Genomic DNA, 20,830 nt, shown 5'->3' on the forward strand with positions numbered 1-20,830 from the left:
TAGATTCGGACTTATAATTTATTTATCTTGGACAAGTTTAGGCCTTGTTTGGATTGCCGGTTTCTGTCGAAAAATTATGTCGTTTTCCGTGATCACATTTTCCTATTACCTTTTTCCCTCACATATATCAAATCGCTACAGTAATTTTTCCATGAAAAATCACGAAAAATGCAATCCAAACACAACCTTAGTTTGGGAGTGCAGGGGGAGGAGGCTGGAAATTGGAGTGTAGAGTCTATAAAGTGGTGGGCCCAAGAAATGGTTAGAAACAGAGCTGGATGTGGGTCCCTCCCTGTGTCCAAATTGACGCTGTTTCTTATCGACGTGGCACCCAATTATTGCATGTCTCCAACTGAAGGCCAGCGTTGCCCTGGCGGTGCCCGAGATCTCATCATCCCATTTTTGCAATCTGCAATAAGTCCAAAATGGGTCCTATTCCTTCCCATCGGGGACTTTGCAAAAGGCTAAATGGGGCGGTTTCTACATTTTTCCCCAAAATAAAAGGAAAAAAAGAAAAAGAAAAAGGTGCTTTTAATTAACAAAATACATACAGGGGAAAGAAGAAAAGAACGAATGGTCACTGGGGCACAGCACACCACAAAATGTATTTGATCACGGGAGTGGAAGCATGAACTACTGTTGTCAAATTCCGGTTGGATAGAGGCGATCAGGAAAAAACCAACTAACCATATTAAAGGGCACGAATTCATCTTGAATTCTTGATCCATGATGAAATAAATAACTAGTAGTAAAATTTATTTGCATCCTTTCATCTCTCACAAATGTGATGTTGGCTGTAGCTTTTCGGTGCAATAACAGCCCCAGATTGGGGGATGGGTATGGGTTAGTCTCCTCAATGTCAATAATCCAAATCCTTATACTATATATAAGAATGAGTTGTGATTAGAGGGGATTTGAATTTCAAGTGCATTGATAGGGGCCTTTTGGAAATGTGGAATATTGTGTAGTTTTTTAAAAATTTTTAGTATAACTGAGAACAGCATGTGTTTAAATATATTTATCGAAATATCTTTATTTTGATACATTTAAAGTTTTGATTTGTGGAGACATCTGAATATTTTTGGAATATGGAATTATTTTGCAACCGTTTTTGCATCGAGTACAATTCATATAAACTTATGTGTCGATCTAATTACTGAAATGATATTATAGACATATTTAATTAAAGTGTGGCTTCTGTTGTGCAATTAACATAAAGACATATTAACACGTTGTGCAATTAACACGTTACTATAACTAATTGTTTGAGGATATTCCTTTGTCCGAAACAAATTATGTTTACTCTTGGACGACTTTTAACTGATATCTGTGGGGGCCTTTTGGGAATGGTAAAATTGTAAAAGTATTGATAAAATAAAGTGTACAAATATGTGCTATAATTAGAATATATTATTATTAGATTTATCATATTTAATGACTATTTCTTTCTCGTGCGTGCTATTATTTGTTCAAGTAAAAAGTTTCTTTAACCAGGGACACGAAACACCCGTGTGAGCACTCTCCTAGCAATGCAAAGAAAAAGGTGTTAAGCAAGAGGGAGAAAAACGTTGACTCTTGAGGAAACTAACCCATACATTAGATCATGAGGTATCTTGATTCATGAAAAGACTAAACCCAGCCAACAATAACCCAACCTGATGATAACCACTTTCTACCCTGAAATAAAAGCTGCCCAATATTCCACACCAAGACTAGAAATTAATATGTACCAATATTGAATGTTAAAAATTTTTATAGTCTTTAACCACTGGGGATATGTTCCGGCAAATAGGTCTGATAATTTCAGCATATTTTTTTCCATCATTATATGAGCATCAAACATGACATGGCAGTCACTTCTATTTGATTCACTACAGGATCATATCTATTAGTCGTACTCTTTGAGACTATGTTGCCCTTTGCTTTTAACAGTCTTTATCAATGTATTATGCCAGAATGAGCAAAGTTGCGTATGAGTGCTTTCTTTTCTTAGTTAGAATTATGCATCAAAAAGTGATAAAAGCTACTTTTTTTTTCCTTTTGCTTGATTAAAGTTGCTACCGGATACGATCCAACAAAAACAAATACTTGTAAAAGTAAAAGTTACCACTCAATGCCTTCTCAGATTGAAAATCAAGAACTGACACTAGCGGCATGATTAGTCTTCCATTTTACTAGCAGAGTGCTCTCTCAATTATGTATTGACTTTCTTGTATATATCGTGATAATTTCCGAGTTTGTATCAAGCAGAATATTCACAATGAGACAATTGAAATATCTTTTGAACGAAGAAGATACCCTTAACATGGCAAAACTGGTTGTAGTCTGGATTCCATGTACTCCTAGGGGTTGTCAAACGTTCACAGCAGGCTATAATTGGTCACCTATTACCCTCAACCCAAGCTATTGCAACCACCAATGATTTGATTAGGATATTTGTGAGAATATGTATATGGAGTTAATTTAGCTTAATCGTTGTTTTTCTTTAATTTTTATAGCAAAAGAGGAGTAAGATTTAAAAAGTGTAAGGGGAAGGAAAATTTGAACCCAAAATCTTTAATTCATAGAGTTTTAATCTTGATTACTAGACTAAGGTCTTGTTTGATAATTCAATTCAGCACTTAAATTTAATGGATTCAAATTTGAGAATGTTTAGATGCGCTTTATAACGAAACATTGAACTTTTGAATTAATTAAGTGACACTGAATTTTTTAGGCAAAATTTGTTCTAAAAAATGTGATACACTTATCATTTAATGTGATACATGTACACTCAAAATGTATCACATTTAGTACCTAACAATTTAATAACAGAATAAATTCAGATTTCAGATATCAATTTCAGTTTTGTCAAACGTACCCTAAAACCTTCTCGACTAGCTTAATCATTATTAAGATGCTCTAAGCACTTATTTAAATGTGTATGTGCTCGCTTACACTCCACGAGGAATTAACTATTGTCATACAAGAAACTATTTCTTGTGGCATATAGGGAGCTGCGACTTCAGCGCAACATTATCCAGATTTTAATTAGAAAAAAGAAACCATTCAGCGCAACATTATCCAGATTTTAATTAGAAAAAAGAAACCATTATACTTTTAAAATTTGTTACGGAGAAAGAGGCGGAATTCTCAATTATTGAGGGCAGTTATGCATTATATTTTCCAACGTCTAATCTGTACCTAAAAGTGTTACCAGCGGATGGACACAGGATCTTTGCTTCTTTCTTGATACATTAATCCCATCTGATCAATCATGCCAACTTGGATTTGCTTCATATACATGGATACATATGTATGTTGGTACTCATGAAATCACTCAGATCTAGGTATAATCGAAAATAATAGACTAATGATATCAAAACTATTTATATAAATATGTAGAAATTTTTCATACTTAACCAGATTTAAGGCTTAATTTTGGGCTATAATTTCTGTGATATGAGGTTCCGTTGGCATCTTTACAATAATAAAACCCGTGTATCGTTTTCAAATTTACTCTTATTTCCATTATTCATTAACTCTTACTTCTATTATCCATTAACCTTTTATCTCTATTATCAACTGACACACAGATCTACTGAAGCAAAATTATCTCCCTCCCATTCTCACGTAACGGTTCTTTTACTTCCAATTGTACATATTTTCTGTACAATACACTTGCACTATTTTTGTGACTCTTTCAATTAAAAATAATTTTTGACAAATTGCACACGCATCGAATGTGTTTCAATAGCTAGTTTCCTACAGACGGGGAAGAATTTGTGAGACTGCTGCTACGTGAAACTATAGTAGTGGTTGGAAGGTCATCATCACATTGTTCTGAAATTAAGTTAGGACTTTGAGTGGATAAATGTTAAAAGGCCTTCATTTTCATGCCCGGTTTTGGTCGGTGACAATCCCTATCAAGAAAATGACCTCAAGCAGCCGAAGACACGGCTCCAGCAATAAAGACGAACAACTAGACCAAAGCAAACAAACGTTCGAGGAAAATTTGTAGGACCAAGAAATCAACTTAAGGACTAAGGTTGTTAACCAAATTTCCTTGCATTATTTGCAATTTTCAATCATGCACATCTTGTGGGGGTCAAGCAATACTAGTGGATCTCGGACACCAAAGAATTAATAGTTCATTATTTTATGCTTGCTTTTTTTATTTTTATCTTTATGGTAGTTTTGAGTTTGAATTTCGATTCGATTACACTTAAAGATGAAAAGGAAAACCCTTTTTAAGCTCTCGGTTGCTAGCTATTCTAAGCTGGACCTAGCTTGGTTGCCATTATTTCTATCACTTCGAAGCAAAGCAAGGGCAAGAAGGCGAGGTTGAGAATCGCAGAGAAGCTCATGAACCAATCAATGCTCTTTGTGAACTTACATGTAGTTCAGATTGAATAATGTTCCTAAGTATTTGACAGGACAAAAGATGAGTGAATTTAAAATAGATTTCATCCTCAAATACCTCCCTCTAATGTTATTTTAGTAGTAAATTACCCTCTGTGTTCACGAATTACACAAAATATCCCCTCTAAATTATGAAAAGATAGCCATGCCCTTATACACTTTTTTTTGACAGTTTTAACCTTTTAACACAAAAAAAAAACCTAAATTTCTATATAAAATTTAACATTTTGGCTCCAAAATGATGTACTACTTTTTCATTTACAGAAAAACTGTTATATCAACAGAGGTAAAGTTTCACGAATGATTAAGTTAAATGTCAAAAATAGCTTATAGTTTTTTGGGTTAAAAAAATAAAGCATCTAGTTTTAATCTTAACAAAAATTGTCTATTTCTTCCTCATACTCGAAACTCAAGAAAAAACATGAAAATTCATTGAAAAAAAAAATAAAACTCAAAATTTACAAAATATTAAAATTTTAACTGGAAAATGTTTCTTTTAGTTTTTCCTTCTCTTTCCTTCTTTTTTTCCCTTTACGTCTCCAAAAAAAAAAACTATAAGCTGTTTTTGGCATCTAACTGTATCGTTCATAAGGTTCTATCCCTATTAATACATAAATTCTTCGTAAAAAATGAACATAATTTTGGAGCCAAAGGGTTGAATTTGATATACGAATTTCGTTTTTGGGTGCCAAAAGGTCAAAACTATCAAAAGAATAAGTGTTTAAAGTCATGAATATCTTTTCATAATTTAGAGGGGACAATTTATAAGCTCAAAAAGAATTGCAATAAAGTGGCAAACCTAAATTAAAGGGTTCTGCATAGGGGTGTGCAAAATCGAAAAATTCCGATTTCGAGATCGAATTCGAATTAAATTCGGAAATTCGAAATCGGAATTTCGGTAATTCGGAATGGAATTCGGTAATTCCGATTTCGAATTAGTCGAAATCGGATCGAATTCGAAATTATAGTTTTTGAAATCGGAATTACCGATTTCGAATTGGGAATTCGAAATCGGAATTCGAAATCGAAACTTTTATTTCGAATTCGAATAATAATATTTATATATAATATAATAATATATATAATACATATTATATAACATAATAGGTTAAATAGTTAATAAATAATAAGTAATAACAATAATACTAACATAACATCTAACAATTGAAATTGCAAAAATCCTAATCTGTGTTCTGCCGCCTCTTCCTCGTCTCTCTCTCACCTTCCTTCCTCCCCCTCCACCGAACCCAATGATGGCAATCTTGAGCGCTGTGGACTGAGAGAAGCGGCGGGAGAGTCAGGTTTCGTAATCGTAAGGTTGAGCTGCGTCGAGGGCACAGATGAGAACGGCCGAGGGGTGGCAGCGGCGGGAGAGCTGGAGTAAATGGAAACAAAATCTGCTGCGGCGGTGATGCAAATGGTGGGAACGGGAGAGGGGAAGCTGACGGAGGAGGGTGGAATGGGCTGTGGATTGAGAGGAGGTGGGCTGTATAGGGGAAATGGAGAGCATGGTGGCGGCGTGTGCAGAAATGGAGGCGGAAGGGGCAATGAGCTATTAACAAAATTAGGACATGGGTTCTCAGCTGTATGAAGTTGACGACCCTGAATGAATGGGAAGTTAAGGACACGTACGTATAATATGGTACTAGTAGATTTTAGTTTCTGCAGGCATCGTTTTTGTTTTGTTCTGCCTAAGAAGAAAAAGAAATATGCACAGGTTTGAATTTGGTGAATTCGGAAGCCACCGAATTCCGAATTCAATTCGGTGTCGAATTCGAATTCGGTCGGGAAAAATCAGGCCAAAATTTCGAAAAATTCCGATTTCAAACTTCCGATTTACCGAATTCGATTTCGATGCACAGTCCTAGTTCTGCAAGCCTCATTTGTTTTTCATCATCATATAGATAATCAATTTTATGACCTATTATTGGTTAAATTAATTTTAAGAAAAAAGTGCTAGTAACTTTTTCAAATAGAACATTTGGAAAGTTTAGCTCTTCAAATGAATTTTGCCCTGGTTTTGCTCTTATTAACAATAACAATAGCTCTTCTCAGGCCAAACAAAATATAGTTAAAACCATAATGGGCCTAAAGGCCCCGTTATATACTATCTCTAAAACCAGTGGCCATGGGCCTTCCGTTCGAAAAAGAACAAAAGGCAGAAAGACAGTACATGGCCCCATTCTCCACTAACAAACTACAGAGGATAAAAGCAACAGAAAATTAGTCCCACCACAGGTCTGCAGGAGAAAGTATCACTAGGCCCAGTTGGGCAAGACCATCTGATCCGCTCTAAGGAGCTGGTAATTCTGTTCACTGAGTTGGTCAGATTTAACTTTTAAGGGCGTAAAGTCCCAAATAGTTCAGATTAGACACATAAGAGTTAAACGCTTGGTACGTAAGATCTTTTTTTTTTTTTTTTTTTTTTTTTTTTTGTCAACACAGGGGTATCTGGGGGTAGCGGTCTGGGACTGGATACCTGACACCGCCATTAACCCCAACTAATCCCACTGCGCCTGAGAGAGTGGGCCCCACCGAATCATCAGGAATTTACCCCGGCTGCCCGAGCAAGTTTCTGTTTACGATGCCTAAGGTCCATAAGTTTATGAATATTGGTGAGTTACTTTTACCGCAGAGCCCAAGTCTAGTGCCCGAACAAGGCCCAATTTCAATCCCCTGTAGTGTCATCCATATGAGTTGCATGAATAATTAATTTAACATATTATTGATTATTATCAACTTATTTTTAAGCATTAAGGATCCACCAATAATGTGAGTTTATTTTTTTGGACATGCTATCCCAGGAATATACAGAGGTTACGTGGAGCCTTGAGGAGTTGAATATTAGTATCGATAATGTAAACTAATTAGTAGTCTAAGCGTGATTTGTTTTTAATTAGTTTTAAAAAGACTCTAAATCTTATAGTGGAAAAAAGCAAAGTGGATGGCAGAATACTTTGAACTCTACAAGTTAGGTGATTCTAATGACTCTTGTGTGCAATTACACCACTATAAAGAAATTCCCATCTAATTCCTAATTGGGCATAAACAGGACATCTAACCATTGGATTACGGTTAGGGAGGGACTTAAGACTCTCCTGGGTGTAAGCAAAGGTCCTACATGCCTAAGTCTAGGAAAATTCTGGCACTTTCTATTGCTAGTGTCCCTTTGGTTCGCTGATGATTTACTCCCTATCCATTTTCTTATAATTCTGTTAAACATGTCTCCTTCCTTATAATATTAAAGTAGGTGTAGATGGTTACCAGTTGACCCGAAAAAAAAAAAGAGATAGGACATCTTGTATGTTTCAGGGATTGATTTTAGAAGAACAAATATTAGAATGACTTGTCGTTGATGAGACTAGAAGCCTGTCGTTGTTTTTAACATTTTTAACTAATTTAATGAAAGTCGTCTGGTTCACCAAAAAGAAAAAGGGAAAGAAAAAAAAAAGCAGAAAAGCAAAGGTTTGAGAGACAAAGCACTATACCTGGCAATTGGGGGTTGGACGGATGAATATTGGGTTTTCATTTAAATGGGTTGTACCCAATCCGCCCAACTTAAATTTGGGTTAATTTTGGACGGGGTCATATTGGGTCATCACAAAACCATGACCCAAATATGACCCAATATATTAATTTAATAGATTTTGATACATAAACTCTCTCAAATATATTTTCACATACAACAAAAAAATTTCACACACATAAACACATTTTTATATAGATAGACATATTTTCACACACTAAAACACTCACGATACAAACACACACTCACTTCTTAAATTCATTTGAAATACATTAGTGTGTTTGGATAGTAGTAAATTATTTGAGATAATTTTGTGAAAAAAATACTGTAACATTTTTTTGATGTGATGTATGTGACATAGAAAGGTGATTGAAAAATGTGTAGATGATACAAGCAAATCAGTGTGTGTAAATAAGGTGTAAATAATATGCATTTCAAACACACTATTTTTACGCATACAAACACACTAAAATACATCCTAATATACTTTTACAAATACACGCACATACTAACTGTTTAAACTCTAAAAAAGGTTAGTGAAATTGTTAGAAATCTCATCTCAGGAGAGGTTTCTGGAATTACGCCATATAAAAACGATGGCAAATTGGACCAAAAGCAGCAGCATAGCCTGCTTCCATACATTGACCGCTTCCAAACTTTGAAAATTTGTTTCTTTTTTTCCCTTTTTTAAAAAAAAAAATTATACAGGACCAATTCCCCTGCAATGACAGTAGTACTTCGTAAAAATAGGAAACGAGTAGACATTAATTAATTATTTGGCTACGAAATACTAGATTTAGCAACTAACAAACAAATAATAAGAAACTGGATTTAAATTCTACAGGTCTACAACTTCCTAATGACCTTCATTGAGCAAAAAAATTAATTTGTTTATTTTTTTTTAACTTAAGTTGAGTAATGGGTGCTCAACACAAATACCCAAACCGTCCAAAATATATGTAGGCTTTTATTACCCAACCTAAATTTGACCCAACACCCAATTTACCCAACCCAATCTCTCAAATTAGTGGGTGTGTTGGGTAGGTTATTGAGTTTTGGGCATAATTGCCAGCTTTACAAAGCACTAAACCATAAATAGAATAATTACTTAGCTAACTATATATCAATTTTGAGAAAACAAAAACTACCATTCCGCATTGGAACATGGCGAGCAGAGAGGCAAGTGAACATGTGAACAAAATAAGAGCCGTCAGTCTGATGCGAATGATTTGCTTTTGATACAGAGAATATGAGCCAACTATCCTTCCTTGCGTGAACAATAACTCTTCTAATACGTATCTCAAATACAAGTTCAACTTCCTCCATCTTAAGAAAAAATATACTGCAGAGAAAGGAAAAATACTGCCATAGGTAGGACACTATGGCTAGTAGTATTAAATTAGGATCCTAACATCATATCTTAGACTATGGCGTTGAAAAGTTAATCCTTATCTTAAAGCCTATATTATGGCTAGCAGTATTAAATTAGGATCCTAGCATCATGTCTTAGACTATGGATAGAATTTTCAGTAAGCACTTACACTAACCCTTTCACTCTTGTACTTAAAAAAGGCTTAGTTAAGCATCATAATTATAGGTTCCTCCAAATAAATTTGGTGCGTAATTTTTCTTTCTGTGCATACAATGGTAGGCACAAATTAACTTATAGTTATGATAATATAATGTGTACTACTCCTGTTGCTAATAAACATGTTCCAACGCAACAGGATCGATTATTTCGTACGTTACTTCTTTACAAATTTGGATTCCCATTTTTTCTCACGGAGAAGTCCAAGAGTCTTACGCAACAAAATTCCTTTTTTTTTTTTTTTTTAACTAATAAAGATTCGTTCATATATAGCTCTGTCTTGCATTCGATCATCGTTAATTGGTCAAATAGATACTAACAGATTCTGAAGAAAGAAGTGAATCTTTTTTTTTTGCGTGTGTACTGAATTCCCTTTTCATACTCAGCAGTCAATACAATAGAGAGGAGAAGATAAATAGTGTGCCATCATCATTCTCCTCTCAAGTCTCAAAAGGCAGGCAATCTCAGCTGACCATCTTCTGGCTCTGTTCGTAAGCTTTCAGGTGACAAAACTTCATGCATTGTCAGTTCTTTCATGGGTTTTGGTTACTATTTTTGTCAGTTCTGTTTGGTTATTGTTTTTGTCTGGTGTAAGGACACCGATATCCCTTTGTGGTGAAAGTGTCTTAAGAAAGCGTTTTCGTGTTTTATGCGATGGATGTGTCTGTTTCCTTGAATATTTTAGAATCCCAATACTTCCATGACAATGGTTTTTATTTAATATGAAAATTGTCGGAAAAAACACTGAAGTTATCAAGTTACCGTCTGCAGTAGAGCAGCCATAACAATGGCGGATATGAACGGCTCTCCAACGCCTGCCAGGCTCGAGGTTTGTTCTCTTAATCTTCTTCTTCGTCCGCATTTTTTTTAACGGGCATTCAGATTTTATTATGTTTTCTCAGAGTGCCAATTTTCTTGAAATTTGGCTTTAATTTCAGGGGAAGTTGACTGCAATTGTGGTGTGTTGGGTTCTTGGATTGGGAACCCTTGTTGCTTGGAATACTATGCTGACCATTGGAGACTATTATTATGCATTATTCCCGGTAAGTAGTATCTTCGGCATTGTTTTTTATTTTTTTTCGAATCATTCTATATAAATTCGTGGTTTGATTATGAGTTGAATTCATGGTTTCTTCCTTGAGCAAATTGATATATGTTTCTGCAATTTTGCGGCCTTTTAATTTTCAAAGCTGGCCTTGCCTTTCAGAGGACTCTGTTTATGGGTAGATCAGATCGAACTTTCTTAATGAACCATTGAGCCCTAAAAGTTGCAGAGACCTTTCAACTTCTCCAAGGAACACATGAATACAAAAATGGCCACTATTATCATGAAACTTTCCTATATTTATTTTCTATGACTGATTCTCCCGTGAACGGAAAAATGGCCACTGGAGGCTGAAAATTACTACTGCTTTCTGATTTCCTTATATTTTACTATTCTTTTTCCCTTATTTTCAGCGGTATCATCCTGCAAGGGTACTTACCCTTGTTTATGAACCATTTGCACTTGGAACGATTGCTATACTTGCATATAAAGAAGCTAAGATTGATACAAGGAAGCGTAACTTGGCAGGGTTTACTCTTTTCTTCCTGAGCACATTCGCCCTCCTAATTGTAAGTTTGCCATTTTGCAAAAATTGCAGTTCTTATTTCACGTTTCTTTTTCTCAGCTATTTCTCTTTAATCCTGGCTTTAAATGTTTTCACTTTTGGCAGCTGGATTTAGCCACCTCAGGAAAAGGAGGAATCGGAAATTACATTGGTATATGCATCATTGTTGCTGTTTTTGGCATAGCAGATGCCCATATTGAAGGTGGAATGGTTGGAGATCTCTCCCTCATGTGTCCCGAGTTCATCCAAGTAAAAGATTGCTGCATACCCAGTTCCTTCTACCTTTCTACTAAACATGTTCATGAAGTTAACTATCATTCGTTGTTCTTGGAATTGCCTTGCAGTCATTCTTTGCTGGTCTAGCTGCCTCTGGGGCTTTAACATCTGCATTAAGAATGATGACAAAAGCAGCCTTTGATAAAACAAATCATGGTCTCCGCAAAGGCGTCAGTATGTTCTCTTCTTTCAAACTACATAGATTTAGAAAATGTTGTCATGTGTTTTTGTATTTTTGACCTCCTTACTTTTTCCACTATCTGGATTTAAGTTAAATTCTCCCTTTCTCGGATTTGGGAGGGTGGGGGGGAACTGAGAATACAGGGATATATGTTCACATTAAGTTAGTCCAAATGGGATAATTCATGCAAATTCCAGTGATAGATAATACCCAGATATCACATTAACTTATCGAACACAGGATGATTCGTGTAAGTATCAATATAGATGGAGACTATGTGGATTTGGCAGTCTCTCTGCAGAGTTGGTCCTAGCATAATTAGGTACAGCATCATAGGCCAAATCAGATTCCAAAGCTCTGCTGTTCCTATAATTGAAAAGACACTGCACAACTGTTGGCCTTCTGAAGTTGTAAATGATCAGCTTTAGTTAGCCTAGTTTTTCGAGTCCCTGATTATGCTTATTCTTTATTAAACTTGCATACTAATCATTAGTCCCTGTTTGTACACAAGAACTTCAATTTGATCAAGATCTGTTTTGATCAAGATCTGTTGGACAATTCTTCAAATTTCTAAGATATATATCAGTGTGTGTGTGTGTGTATTTGATGTTTCTAATATTCTGGCTTTAATGCTTGTGCAGTTCTATTTCTGGCCATCTCCACATTGATTGAGCTTCTGTGTATTTTCCTCTATGCATTCGTCTTTCCTAAACTACCTATTGTGAAGCATTTCCGTGCAAAAGCTGCATCAGAAGGATCAAAAACAGTTACTGCTGATCTTGCAGCTGCTGGAATCCAGACACAGGCAAGTCAGGAGTACAAGTAACTTTTGGATCTAATACTTGAACTTTTACTGTCTAGCTTGTAATGCTGAGAAAATCTTTTGTTGTCTGTGAAGGGTGATAATGATGATAAACAGTTGAACCGGCTGAGCAACAAACAGTTATTTTTTCAAAACATTGATTACGCATTGGGCGTGTTTCTTACATATGTCCTCACTTTATCTATCTTCCCTGGATTTTTGTACGAAAACACTGGGAATCACAAATTGGGATCATGGTAAGTGCTCATTTGTCAATGAACTATGATTTATGTTCTATGAAGTTTTTGAACCAGCCATGGAGTTAGATTGCTATGTACAAATTTTGAATAGGCATTGCTGATAGGTGTTCACGTCTCTGTAGTAGTTACTATCATTATCATTTTTGTTGGTCTTAGGATTTTGTTGCTTGATGCGTTGTTTTTCTGTAGATAAGGAGTCTCTTTGCTATACAAAAAATGTATTTATATTGAAGTTGAACGCATGAAGATTCACCACAGTTCTTGAAATACTCATCTAGAGCAGATAAAGCCTGCAAAATACTTGAGCTTAGGAAAAACAACATCAGCAGAAGATTTATATGCTCTTTCCTTTTCTAAAGAAAATGAAATCACCTACAGAGAAAAGAAACTGAAATCAGTTTGGACAAGGAAAAGAAAGGAAAAGTAACTTTCAGATACTTTCTGAAAACAAAACCCTTATGACAGATTAATCATCTGCTAACATCGAGTTCGACCAAAATTATTCTGCTGCAGGTATGCTATCGTTTTGATTGCAATGTACAACGTGTGGGATCTTGTCGCTAGATATATTCCTCTAATTGAATGCCTCAAGATAGAATCAAGGAAAGGCCTTATGGTGGCAATACTATCTCGTTTGGTGTTCATCCCTGCATTCTACTTCACTGCAAAATATGGTGATCAAGGATGGATGATAATGCTCACATCCTTATTGGGATTAACCAATGGCTATCTTACAGTCTGTGTCTTCACAGCAGCCCCTAAAGGTTACAAGGTTAGTGCAACTATAACTGAATTAATTCATTCGTTTTGATACTGTTTATCATCTAACATGCTTAAAATGCATAAACTTTGTTGTTTCATATAGGGTCCAGAGCAAAACGCATTAGGGAACTTGCTAGTACTATTCCTTCTTGGAGGCATATTTGCAGGTGTAGCCCTGGATTGGTTGTGGCTTATTGGCAATGGAAGTTTCTGAAGGTGCAACACTTGTATTCATCCCTGCATTCGAAGTGACACTTCCCAATTTCGAATAATGATGCATACGATACTGAGATAGGAAGTGGAATGAAGATAGTCGATTGTTACCAAATGTTAGATGATAGATGTTTTATTTATAGAATCTGTTGTTCAAGGTTTTGGAAAGGCATCATTTCTTTTCGTCACATGGTTGAATTCTTGAAAAAAAAAAAAACCCTGATAGTAGGTACTTTGATATAGTATATTTTACCAATGAAGAATTGTACATAGAATTGAAGTACTAGTTCATTCTGTTCTTTCATTCGACTTGCTCCAAAAATATGAGAATTTCTTTTTTATGATGATTATGTCTTCTCTCACTTGCTAAGCTTGATGCTTTACATTTGTACTACAAAGATTAAAAGAAAGAGACCAAAAAAAGAAAAAGAGAGGATAGAGACAGAGAGAGAGAGAATGAGGAAACAAGGGATGAGTCGCAAAAATTTTCAACAGCATTAAATCAAATGAGTTTTGATACACACGTAAAATTTTAAAGAACACCTACAAGGCTAAAAAACAGAATAAAAACATCCAAAGTTCAAACTATTTGAGCTGGATTAACAACGTCATCTACCAAATATCCAAATTCAGTTTAAATTTAGAGAGGGAATGATTGAATGGTACGAAAAAAGGAGTGTAAGAGAAAGTTTTCGAATTCAAAACCTTCCATTCACACTAAAAAAACCTTCAAAAAAAAATTCAGCTTTAGTTCCAAATGCTGATAAATAGCCACTTTATGGTGTTAAGAAACTTTCAGAAGCTCAAAGTAGCTAAGATCGTAAGCCGTGCATGAACTGTTAACATTTTGTGTAATTAGTGCATGTGGGTGTGAAAATATGTACAATTCCTGACCTGTCCAGTAACAACTAAAGAGACAATTAGAATATGATTACATTGCTTACGGGAAAAAACTCTCATGATTGTAGGTGATACACACATTATAAAGCTAATTATTCTGTGGCCTCTACATTATATGATTCTTAAATCCAAGATGTACATTGGTAATACATACTACAATTATTCATTATTTGCAAATGCATCCAACATATACATTTTTAATCAAAGGTCTACATTGCTGCTGACGAACTACGTTGCTTTCATCTCTTTATTTATAATCTTAAAAGCAAGATGGTCTATTTCAATCAAAAGAAAGAGAAAAAAATATAAAAGAGTATTATTATTACTAACAACAATTCTACAATGTTTAAATAGAAAATAAAAAATGTAGAAAGTTATCCTCTCCCTGTCATTGTCGTTTTTATCCATTTTGTGTCAGCAATAGGACCCTCAACCCACTTTCTTGATTTTCACTAACCAAAGATTTTCTCGACAAATGGTAGATTATCTATTCCTACTTCATTGCACACTTTGTAGTAATATGTAATAATTGTAGAATCCAAATAATAAAACAGTCCTTAAATTTCGTGCCTTCAGTAATTACACGCTACAAAGTCATCGAACACCTTCAGTCAACCGATACACGTCACATTCCACACATGAAAACTTCAATATATAAGTAGAGATTCTTCCCTTCCTTTACGGAAAGGAAAAGATTGAAGATTCTTTCCATGGGAACAGCACTTAAAAAAGATTTTTAGCATTTCGGCTCCCCCATGCCCTTCCAAGAATGCAGTCACAAAAGATTTTCTAAAAGTTCACAAAATGCCACTCCTTTAAAAGTATTCAACCTTTTATCTGTCTACTTCAGTGTTTTCAGATTTTGCATTGGAGTCAACAATAAACTTCCAACAATCATTTGCAACTTGCAATACCAGAAAAGAACCAGACTAAGGAGTCACGTAGCTCCCGGCTTTTAATCTTCAAACAATTGATAAGGTTTCCCTTTTTATTTTTTTTTTCTGATTTTTCATAATATTTAGTGTATAAATGTTTGAGCTACAGTAGTGTTGCTTACATGTGGAGCTGGGCCTGCTGTCTTCTTCACGGTCATTTTTCCTTTGCCTGGTTTTTCTTCCTTTAGATATTAGTACTAATGTTAGTTATTGCTTTCTGAAGCTGCCAATTCTACTGGACCATCATTTCCAACAAGAAAGGCTCCAATAGTCTCTCTAACATATCGAACCAATAAACAGGTTTGAAGTACGATTCAGTTTTCCAGTATTATCACTTGTCAAGGTTTTTCTCTCTGAAGCTTTTCTGTAATATGTCCTTTAATGGAGTGCCAAAATGTCTTGATTTAGACACACAACTATGAATCTCGGATTTCTTATTCGGCCCTTTTCTTCAAAGGGATTGAAGATAAGGAGTCTTACTTTTAGTGTTATGCTAGATGCAGGCTGAATTCTTCGAAAGTTAGCTGCCTGCTAAGAGACGAACAACTATGACTGAAGCTGGCTCAAGTGGGTCTCCCACTCCAGGCAGGCTTGAGGTTCATCCCAACATTGTGCATTAGAAACTGAATGGTATTAATTGCCAATTAATTCTTGACTGGAATTGTTTGATGATTGACATCAGGGAAAACGTGCTGCAATGGTAGTGTGTTGGTTTCTTGGACTGGGATCACTGGTCTCATGGAATAGTATGCTGACTATTGGAGACTACTATTATGCCTTGTTTCCTGTAAGTACTCCTATGTGCTCTTTAATCCTTTTTTATACAAAACACCACTTTTTGGTCTGGCATGTATGTTATTCTGCGCAGTCTTTAGTTCCAAAATCAATGAGCTAGGAATTCTGTGTGGACTTTCAATTTGAATTTTCTGAGGTGACTTAATTTAGAAGTTGCACAACTTGGCCTACTTTTGTTGAAAAATGATGATGCAATGAGACATCAACATGACGAAATGCCTAAACTGTTGTGCTGATGGATTTTTCTGTACTGGATGTTGGCCCTGCCATGAATAATCTCTCTGCCAGCCTTGAGTTACTACTAGCTAGCAAAACTTGTGGCACATAAACTGTTGCAGATGGATACATAATAAAAGAACATTCATGATAATCTAATCTGTACTGATAGGCAAACACTTTAATTTCCCATCAATGATAACCAATTTCTAATTCCCAATTTTTTCTGGGCCTCAATGCGAACTGATCATATCTTCAATATTTTGCCATCAAGTTAGTTCATCTAGAATGAGTTGCATTTGGAAGAGCTTAACATTGGTTTTCTCCGTTTCTGTTTGAAGCACTATCATCCTTCAAGGGTACTCACCCTAGTTTATCAACCATTTGCCGTTGGAACAGTTGCAACACTTGCATATAATGAGGCAAGAATTGATACCAGAAAAAGAAATTTAGCAGGATATACGTTATTCTTTCTGAGCACATTAGCGCTCCTACTGGTAAGTTTTCATTTCAGCAATCTTTAGTATTCAATGTCTGAGTTATTTATTATGCATTTATTTTGATGTTAAACTCCGCAGCTAGATTTAGGCACATCAGGAAAAGGAGGACTAGGAAATTATATTGGCATATGTATACTTGTTGCTGCTTTTGGAGTTGCTGATGCCCATGTCCAAGGAGGAATGGTTGGAGACCTATCCCTGATGTGCCCTGAGTTCATCCAAGTCAGTCTTAAAATCACATGTTCCATTTACTCTCTAAGATTGTATTTCTTTCATATTGTTTAGAAGTACTATTCATAGCACACGCGTTTTCATTTTAATCTTATCATATGTAACTATGCAGTCCTTCTTAGCTGGTCTTGCTGCATCAGGGGCACTCACATCTGCTTTACGGCTAATGACAAAAGCAGCCTTTGAAAATTCTAATAATGGCCTTCGCAAGGGAGTTAGTACGTAATTTTCTCTTCGTGCTTTGTGAACTTCCAGGCACTTACATGTCGTCTCGTTCCTGAATGATATGGAATTCTGTTTCTCCAATTTGCAGTTCTATTTCTTGCCATCTCGATATTCTTCGAATTCCTATGCATTCTGCTGTATGCATTCATCTTTCCTAAACTGCCAATTGTAAAGCACTATCGTGCAAAAGCAGCTTCAGAAGGATCAAAAACTGTCTCAGCTGATTTAGCCGCTGCTGGCATCCAGACCGAGGCAAATGAAACAGTACGAAAGTTTCTTTTGATCTATATGTCCAAGTTTCTGATGAACTGTTCATTTGACACCTTAAGACAGCTTTTGCCATCCATGCAGGTCGATGATGATAAATATCCTGAGCGCCTGAGCACCAAACAATTACTCTTTCAGAACTTTGATTATGCTTTGGACCTCTATCTGATTTATGTCCTAACTTTATCTATCTTTCCTGGCTTCTTATATGAAAATACTGGACACCACAAGTTAGGCTCCTGGTAAGTGATAAAATTCTTTCGTGATTCAACCTGTTAGGTGGTTACCTTTATCTTATGTCAAGTAGGATGAACTGATCAATAGTTTTGGAGAATCAAATACAGCTATCCTATACAATCAAACACTAAAAAAAAAATGCTATTTATTCATCGCTTTGATAAGTTTTTCGACTTAGACACCTCCATTTTTTGGTTATCCATTATTACTACTAAAAGTTTAATTGCTTTCATTTTACTGTCACTTAGTCCCCTATTTTTAGCATGCTGCTCATACAAATCCATGTACAGGCTGTCCAATTAGCCATTTCTTGAATTAAGTTCCCATCAACCTTATTTATTTGAAAGATTTGAATAGGGTGGCCCCGGCCCGATGTAGTAACTATATTCACTTCATTGATGGTCATCCCATCCCAGGTATGCTGTTGTTTTGATCGCAATGTACAATGGGTGGGATCTCGTATCAAGATACATTCCACTCATGGAATGCCTCAAGTTAAAATCAAGAAAGGGCCTCATGCTGGCAACATTATCTCGTTTCTTTCTCATCCCTTGTTTCTATTTCACTGCAAAATATGGTGATCAGGGATGGATGATATTTCTCACGTCCTTCTTGGGACTGACCAATGGTTATCTCACAGTATGCGTCCTCACTGCAGCTCCAAAAGGGTACAAGGTTGGTGAAATGTAGATCATCATGAATGAGTCTCAATTTCGTCTTAATTGCTTGGTTTTATCATTGAGTTAATTGCTTTGGTTTTCCTCTGAGCAAGAAAATTTTACCATTTTCTGGTACTGCAGGGACCAGAACAGAATGCACTTGGAAACTTGTTAGTAGTATTTCTCCTTGGTGGCATATTTTCTGGCGTAGCCCTGGATTGGTTATGGCTTATTGGCAATGGGAAATTCTGAGGAGGCAATATTTTGATGATATTTTTCCACGAAGCATCTGTAGGTGAGTGTTGAATATTGATGCATGGATAGTCGCCAGGATGTCTGTTAGGGGATGTCAAATTGTATTTACAAATTGCTATATATGCTGAATTCACAACTGAAATTGTTACGTGTTTTGTAAATCAAAAACCAAAACTCAATTCTTCGTGCCTTTCATACATATGTTTATTTTGGGCTAGGAAATTAAATGTGCCTGCTCCAAAAGATTATAGTTGGAATTATGGTACGGTTAATTGCACTGAACCAACTCAACTATTACCTAAATTGCACTTTACTCCCCTTGATGATTTTTATTGGCACTTAATTCCCTTTTTTTTATATATTTTAAAGATAAAACTATCTGTGCTATTCTATTTCTTTCAGTTTTTCTTTTACTCTTTCAATTTTTTTCATTTTTTTCTTTTCTTATTTTTCCCCTTCTTTTCATGCCACTTGCCACCTCTTTCCCTCTACTACTATTAGAGTGCTTACACTAGAATTTTTAATTTCTTTTACTCATTCCTTTATTATGATTGAATAGATTGTTTATTTGTTAAACTTCATTTGTTTTTATTATTTAATATAGGGGAGGGTTGGGTTGGGTTGGGTGGTAAGATGGGAGGAATTGTAAATACAAGATCTTGACTTCAAGATTTCCCACTTACCAAACAAAAAAAGTCTTTACCATAAGCTCTATTCTACCGCACAATATATGTTCATATCATAAGCACATTTAATCAAGTTATTCAATAATTTATTTACACGTAAACTAATTAGAGTAAACAATTGCTCAATCATTAATAGTAAAACCAACATATTAATAGCGCATGCAAGAATTAATTGTTAACAAATTATTAATTTTGAATGCATTAAAAATGAACAAAAACAGTACTAACTGATTTGTGTGCTTACAATTTTTATTGTAATTTATTCATCGTTTATAAGCTGAACTTTCTATCTGGGAGAGGGTTGGCTTGGTTGATAAGGGAGGAAGTATTGCAAGTAGGAGATCTTGGATTCAAACACTACCACTTACAGGAAAAAAAAAAAGGCTGTGCTTTGTATTTATTTGTTTAAATAATTCACTATCTTAGACTACATAGGCTTTGCAACGTAAGAAACATAGATAATGTTATGATATAGATTTTGTTATTAATTGTTAATAATGAAAAAGGGAAAACTAAAAGACAAGAAAAAAAAGGAAGGATGAGAAAACAAAAAACGAATAGGTGAATAAGAACGAGAAAAGCAATTAATGTAGCAAAGATAATTTTGTCTAAGAATGTCATAAAGGGGCTAAATTGCCTATATAAAAACTTTAGGAGGGTAAATTACAATCCGAGGTATAATTGAGGAGGATTTAGTGCATTTTACCGCAAATGGCCAGCATCGTCTTGTTTAGAGCTTTAGACGTAGTTTTACAAAAATTTAAAATGTCAGCAATGAGTTTAAAACTCAGAAAATCGGAAAGTTATTTTCTCTAACACAATTAAGTCTTCACTGAACGTTGAAATACGAAATATTCCTTTTTTCGGACTCCAAATATTGCATCCTGAACAAAAATGTAACATCACAGCCCAAATATTTTTGCGTGAAACAGTGAAAGAAAAAAACTCAAAATCTTTTTGGATAGACAAATTAATTTCCATTTTTTGTGCTATACTACTAATTAGTTAATAAAGTAACTTAGTGGTCTTCTTTGATCTAAGCTGAAAGACCGAAACAGGTACAATTGAAGGTCAATGGTCACCATCATGGCTAGCAATATCGGCCGATACCGATATGTATCAGCCTGAGTCGTAACCGGAACGGAGGGGATCGGTACGATACCGAGCTCTGACTCAACCGATATTGGCCGATTTGAATCCGTAATGTATGGTATCAGCCGATATATTGGAGTCACTCGAATATTTTTCAAATTGTGTCTTTTTGGTATTTTCTAATTTTAGTAATTTTTTTAGATTTTTTGAAAA

The 20,830-nt window shown here is 35.3% G+C and overlaps 2 protein-coding genes across 9 annotated transcripts; both read left to right on the plus strand.

Moving 5' to 3' along the window:
- Positions 1-9,668: 9,668 nt before the first annotated feature.
- Positions 9,669-13,963, plus strand: LOC113730882 (equilibrative nucleotide transporter 3-like). Its single transcript, XM_027255847.2, has 10 exons — positions 9,669-10,018; positions 10,287-10,344; positions 10,454-10,558; positions 10,974-11,129; positions 11,231-11,374; positions 11,470-11,575; positions 12,224-12,387; positions 12,481-12,641; positions 13,158-13,416; positions 13,510-13,963. The coding sequence occupies exons 2-10, from the start codon at positions 10,303-10,305 to the stop codon at positions 13,618-13,620; spliced, it is 1,248 nt and encodes a 415-aa protein (XP_027111648.1). The 5' UTR covers positions 9,669-10,018; positions 10,287-10,302; the 3' UTR covers positions 13,621-13,963.
- A 1,390-nt stretch (positions 13,964-15,353) lies between these two features.
- On the plus strand, positions 15,354-20,830 carry LOC113730883 (equilibrative nucleotide transporter 3-like). 8 transcript variants are annotated; one of them, XM_072078875.1, is made up of 10 exons: positions 15,354-15,497; positions 15,678-15,761; positions 15,952-16,050; positions 16,137-16,241; positions 16,807-16,962; positions 17,044-17,187; positions 17,309-17,414; positions 17,510-17,930; positions 18,342-18,600; positions 18,726-19,034. In XM_072078875.1, the coding sequence occupies exons 3-10, from the start codon at positions 16,003-16,005 to the stop codon at positions 18,834-18,836; spliced, it is 1,350 nt and encodes a 449-aa protein (XP_071934976.1). In that variant the 5' UTR covers positions 15,354-15,497; positions 15,678-15,761; positions 15,952-16,002; the 3' UTR covers positions 18,837-19,034. The 8 variants fall into 8 exon arrangements, with proteins under 8 accessions (XP_071934976.1, XP_027111652.1, XP_027111653.1 ...); XM_027255851.2 differs by having other exon boundaries at positions 15,678-15,754; XM_027255852.2 differs by having other exon boundaries at positions 15,678-15,754; positions 15,958-16,050.

The sequence above is a fragment of the Coffea arabica genome, chromosome 2e (genome assembly GCF_036785885.1).
Source record: "Coffea arabica cultivar ET-39 chromosome 2e, Coffea Arabica ET-39 HiFi, whole genome shotgun sequence".
NCBI classification, from domain to species: Eukaryota; Viridiplantae; Streptophyta; class Magnoliopsida; order Gentianales; family Rubiaceae; genus Coffea; species Coffea arabica.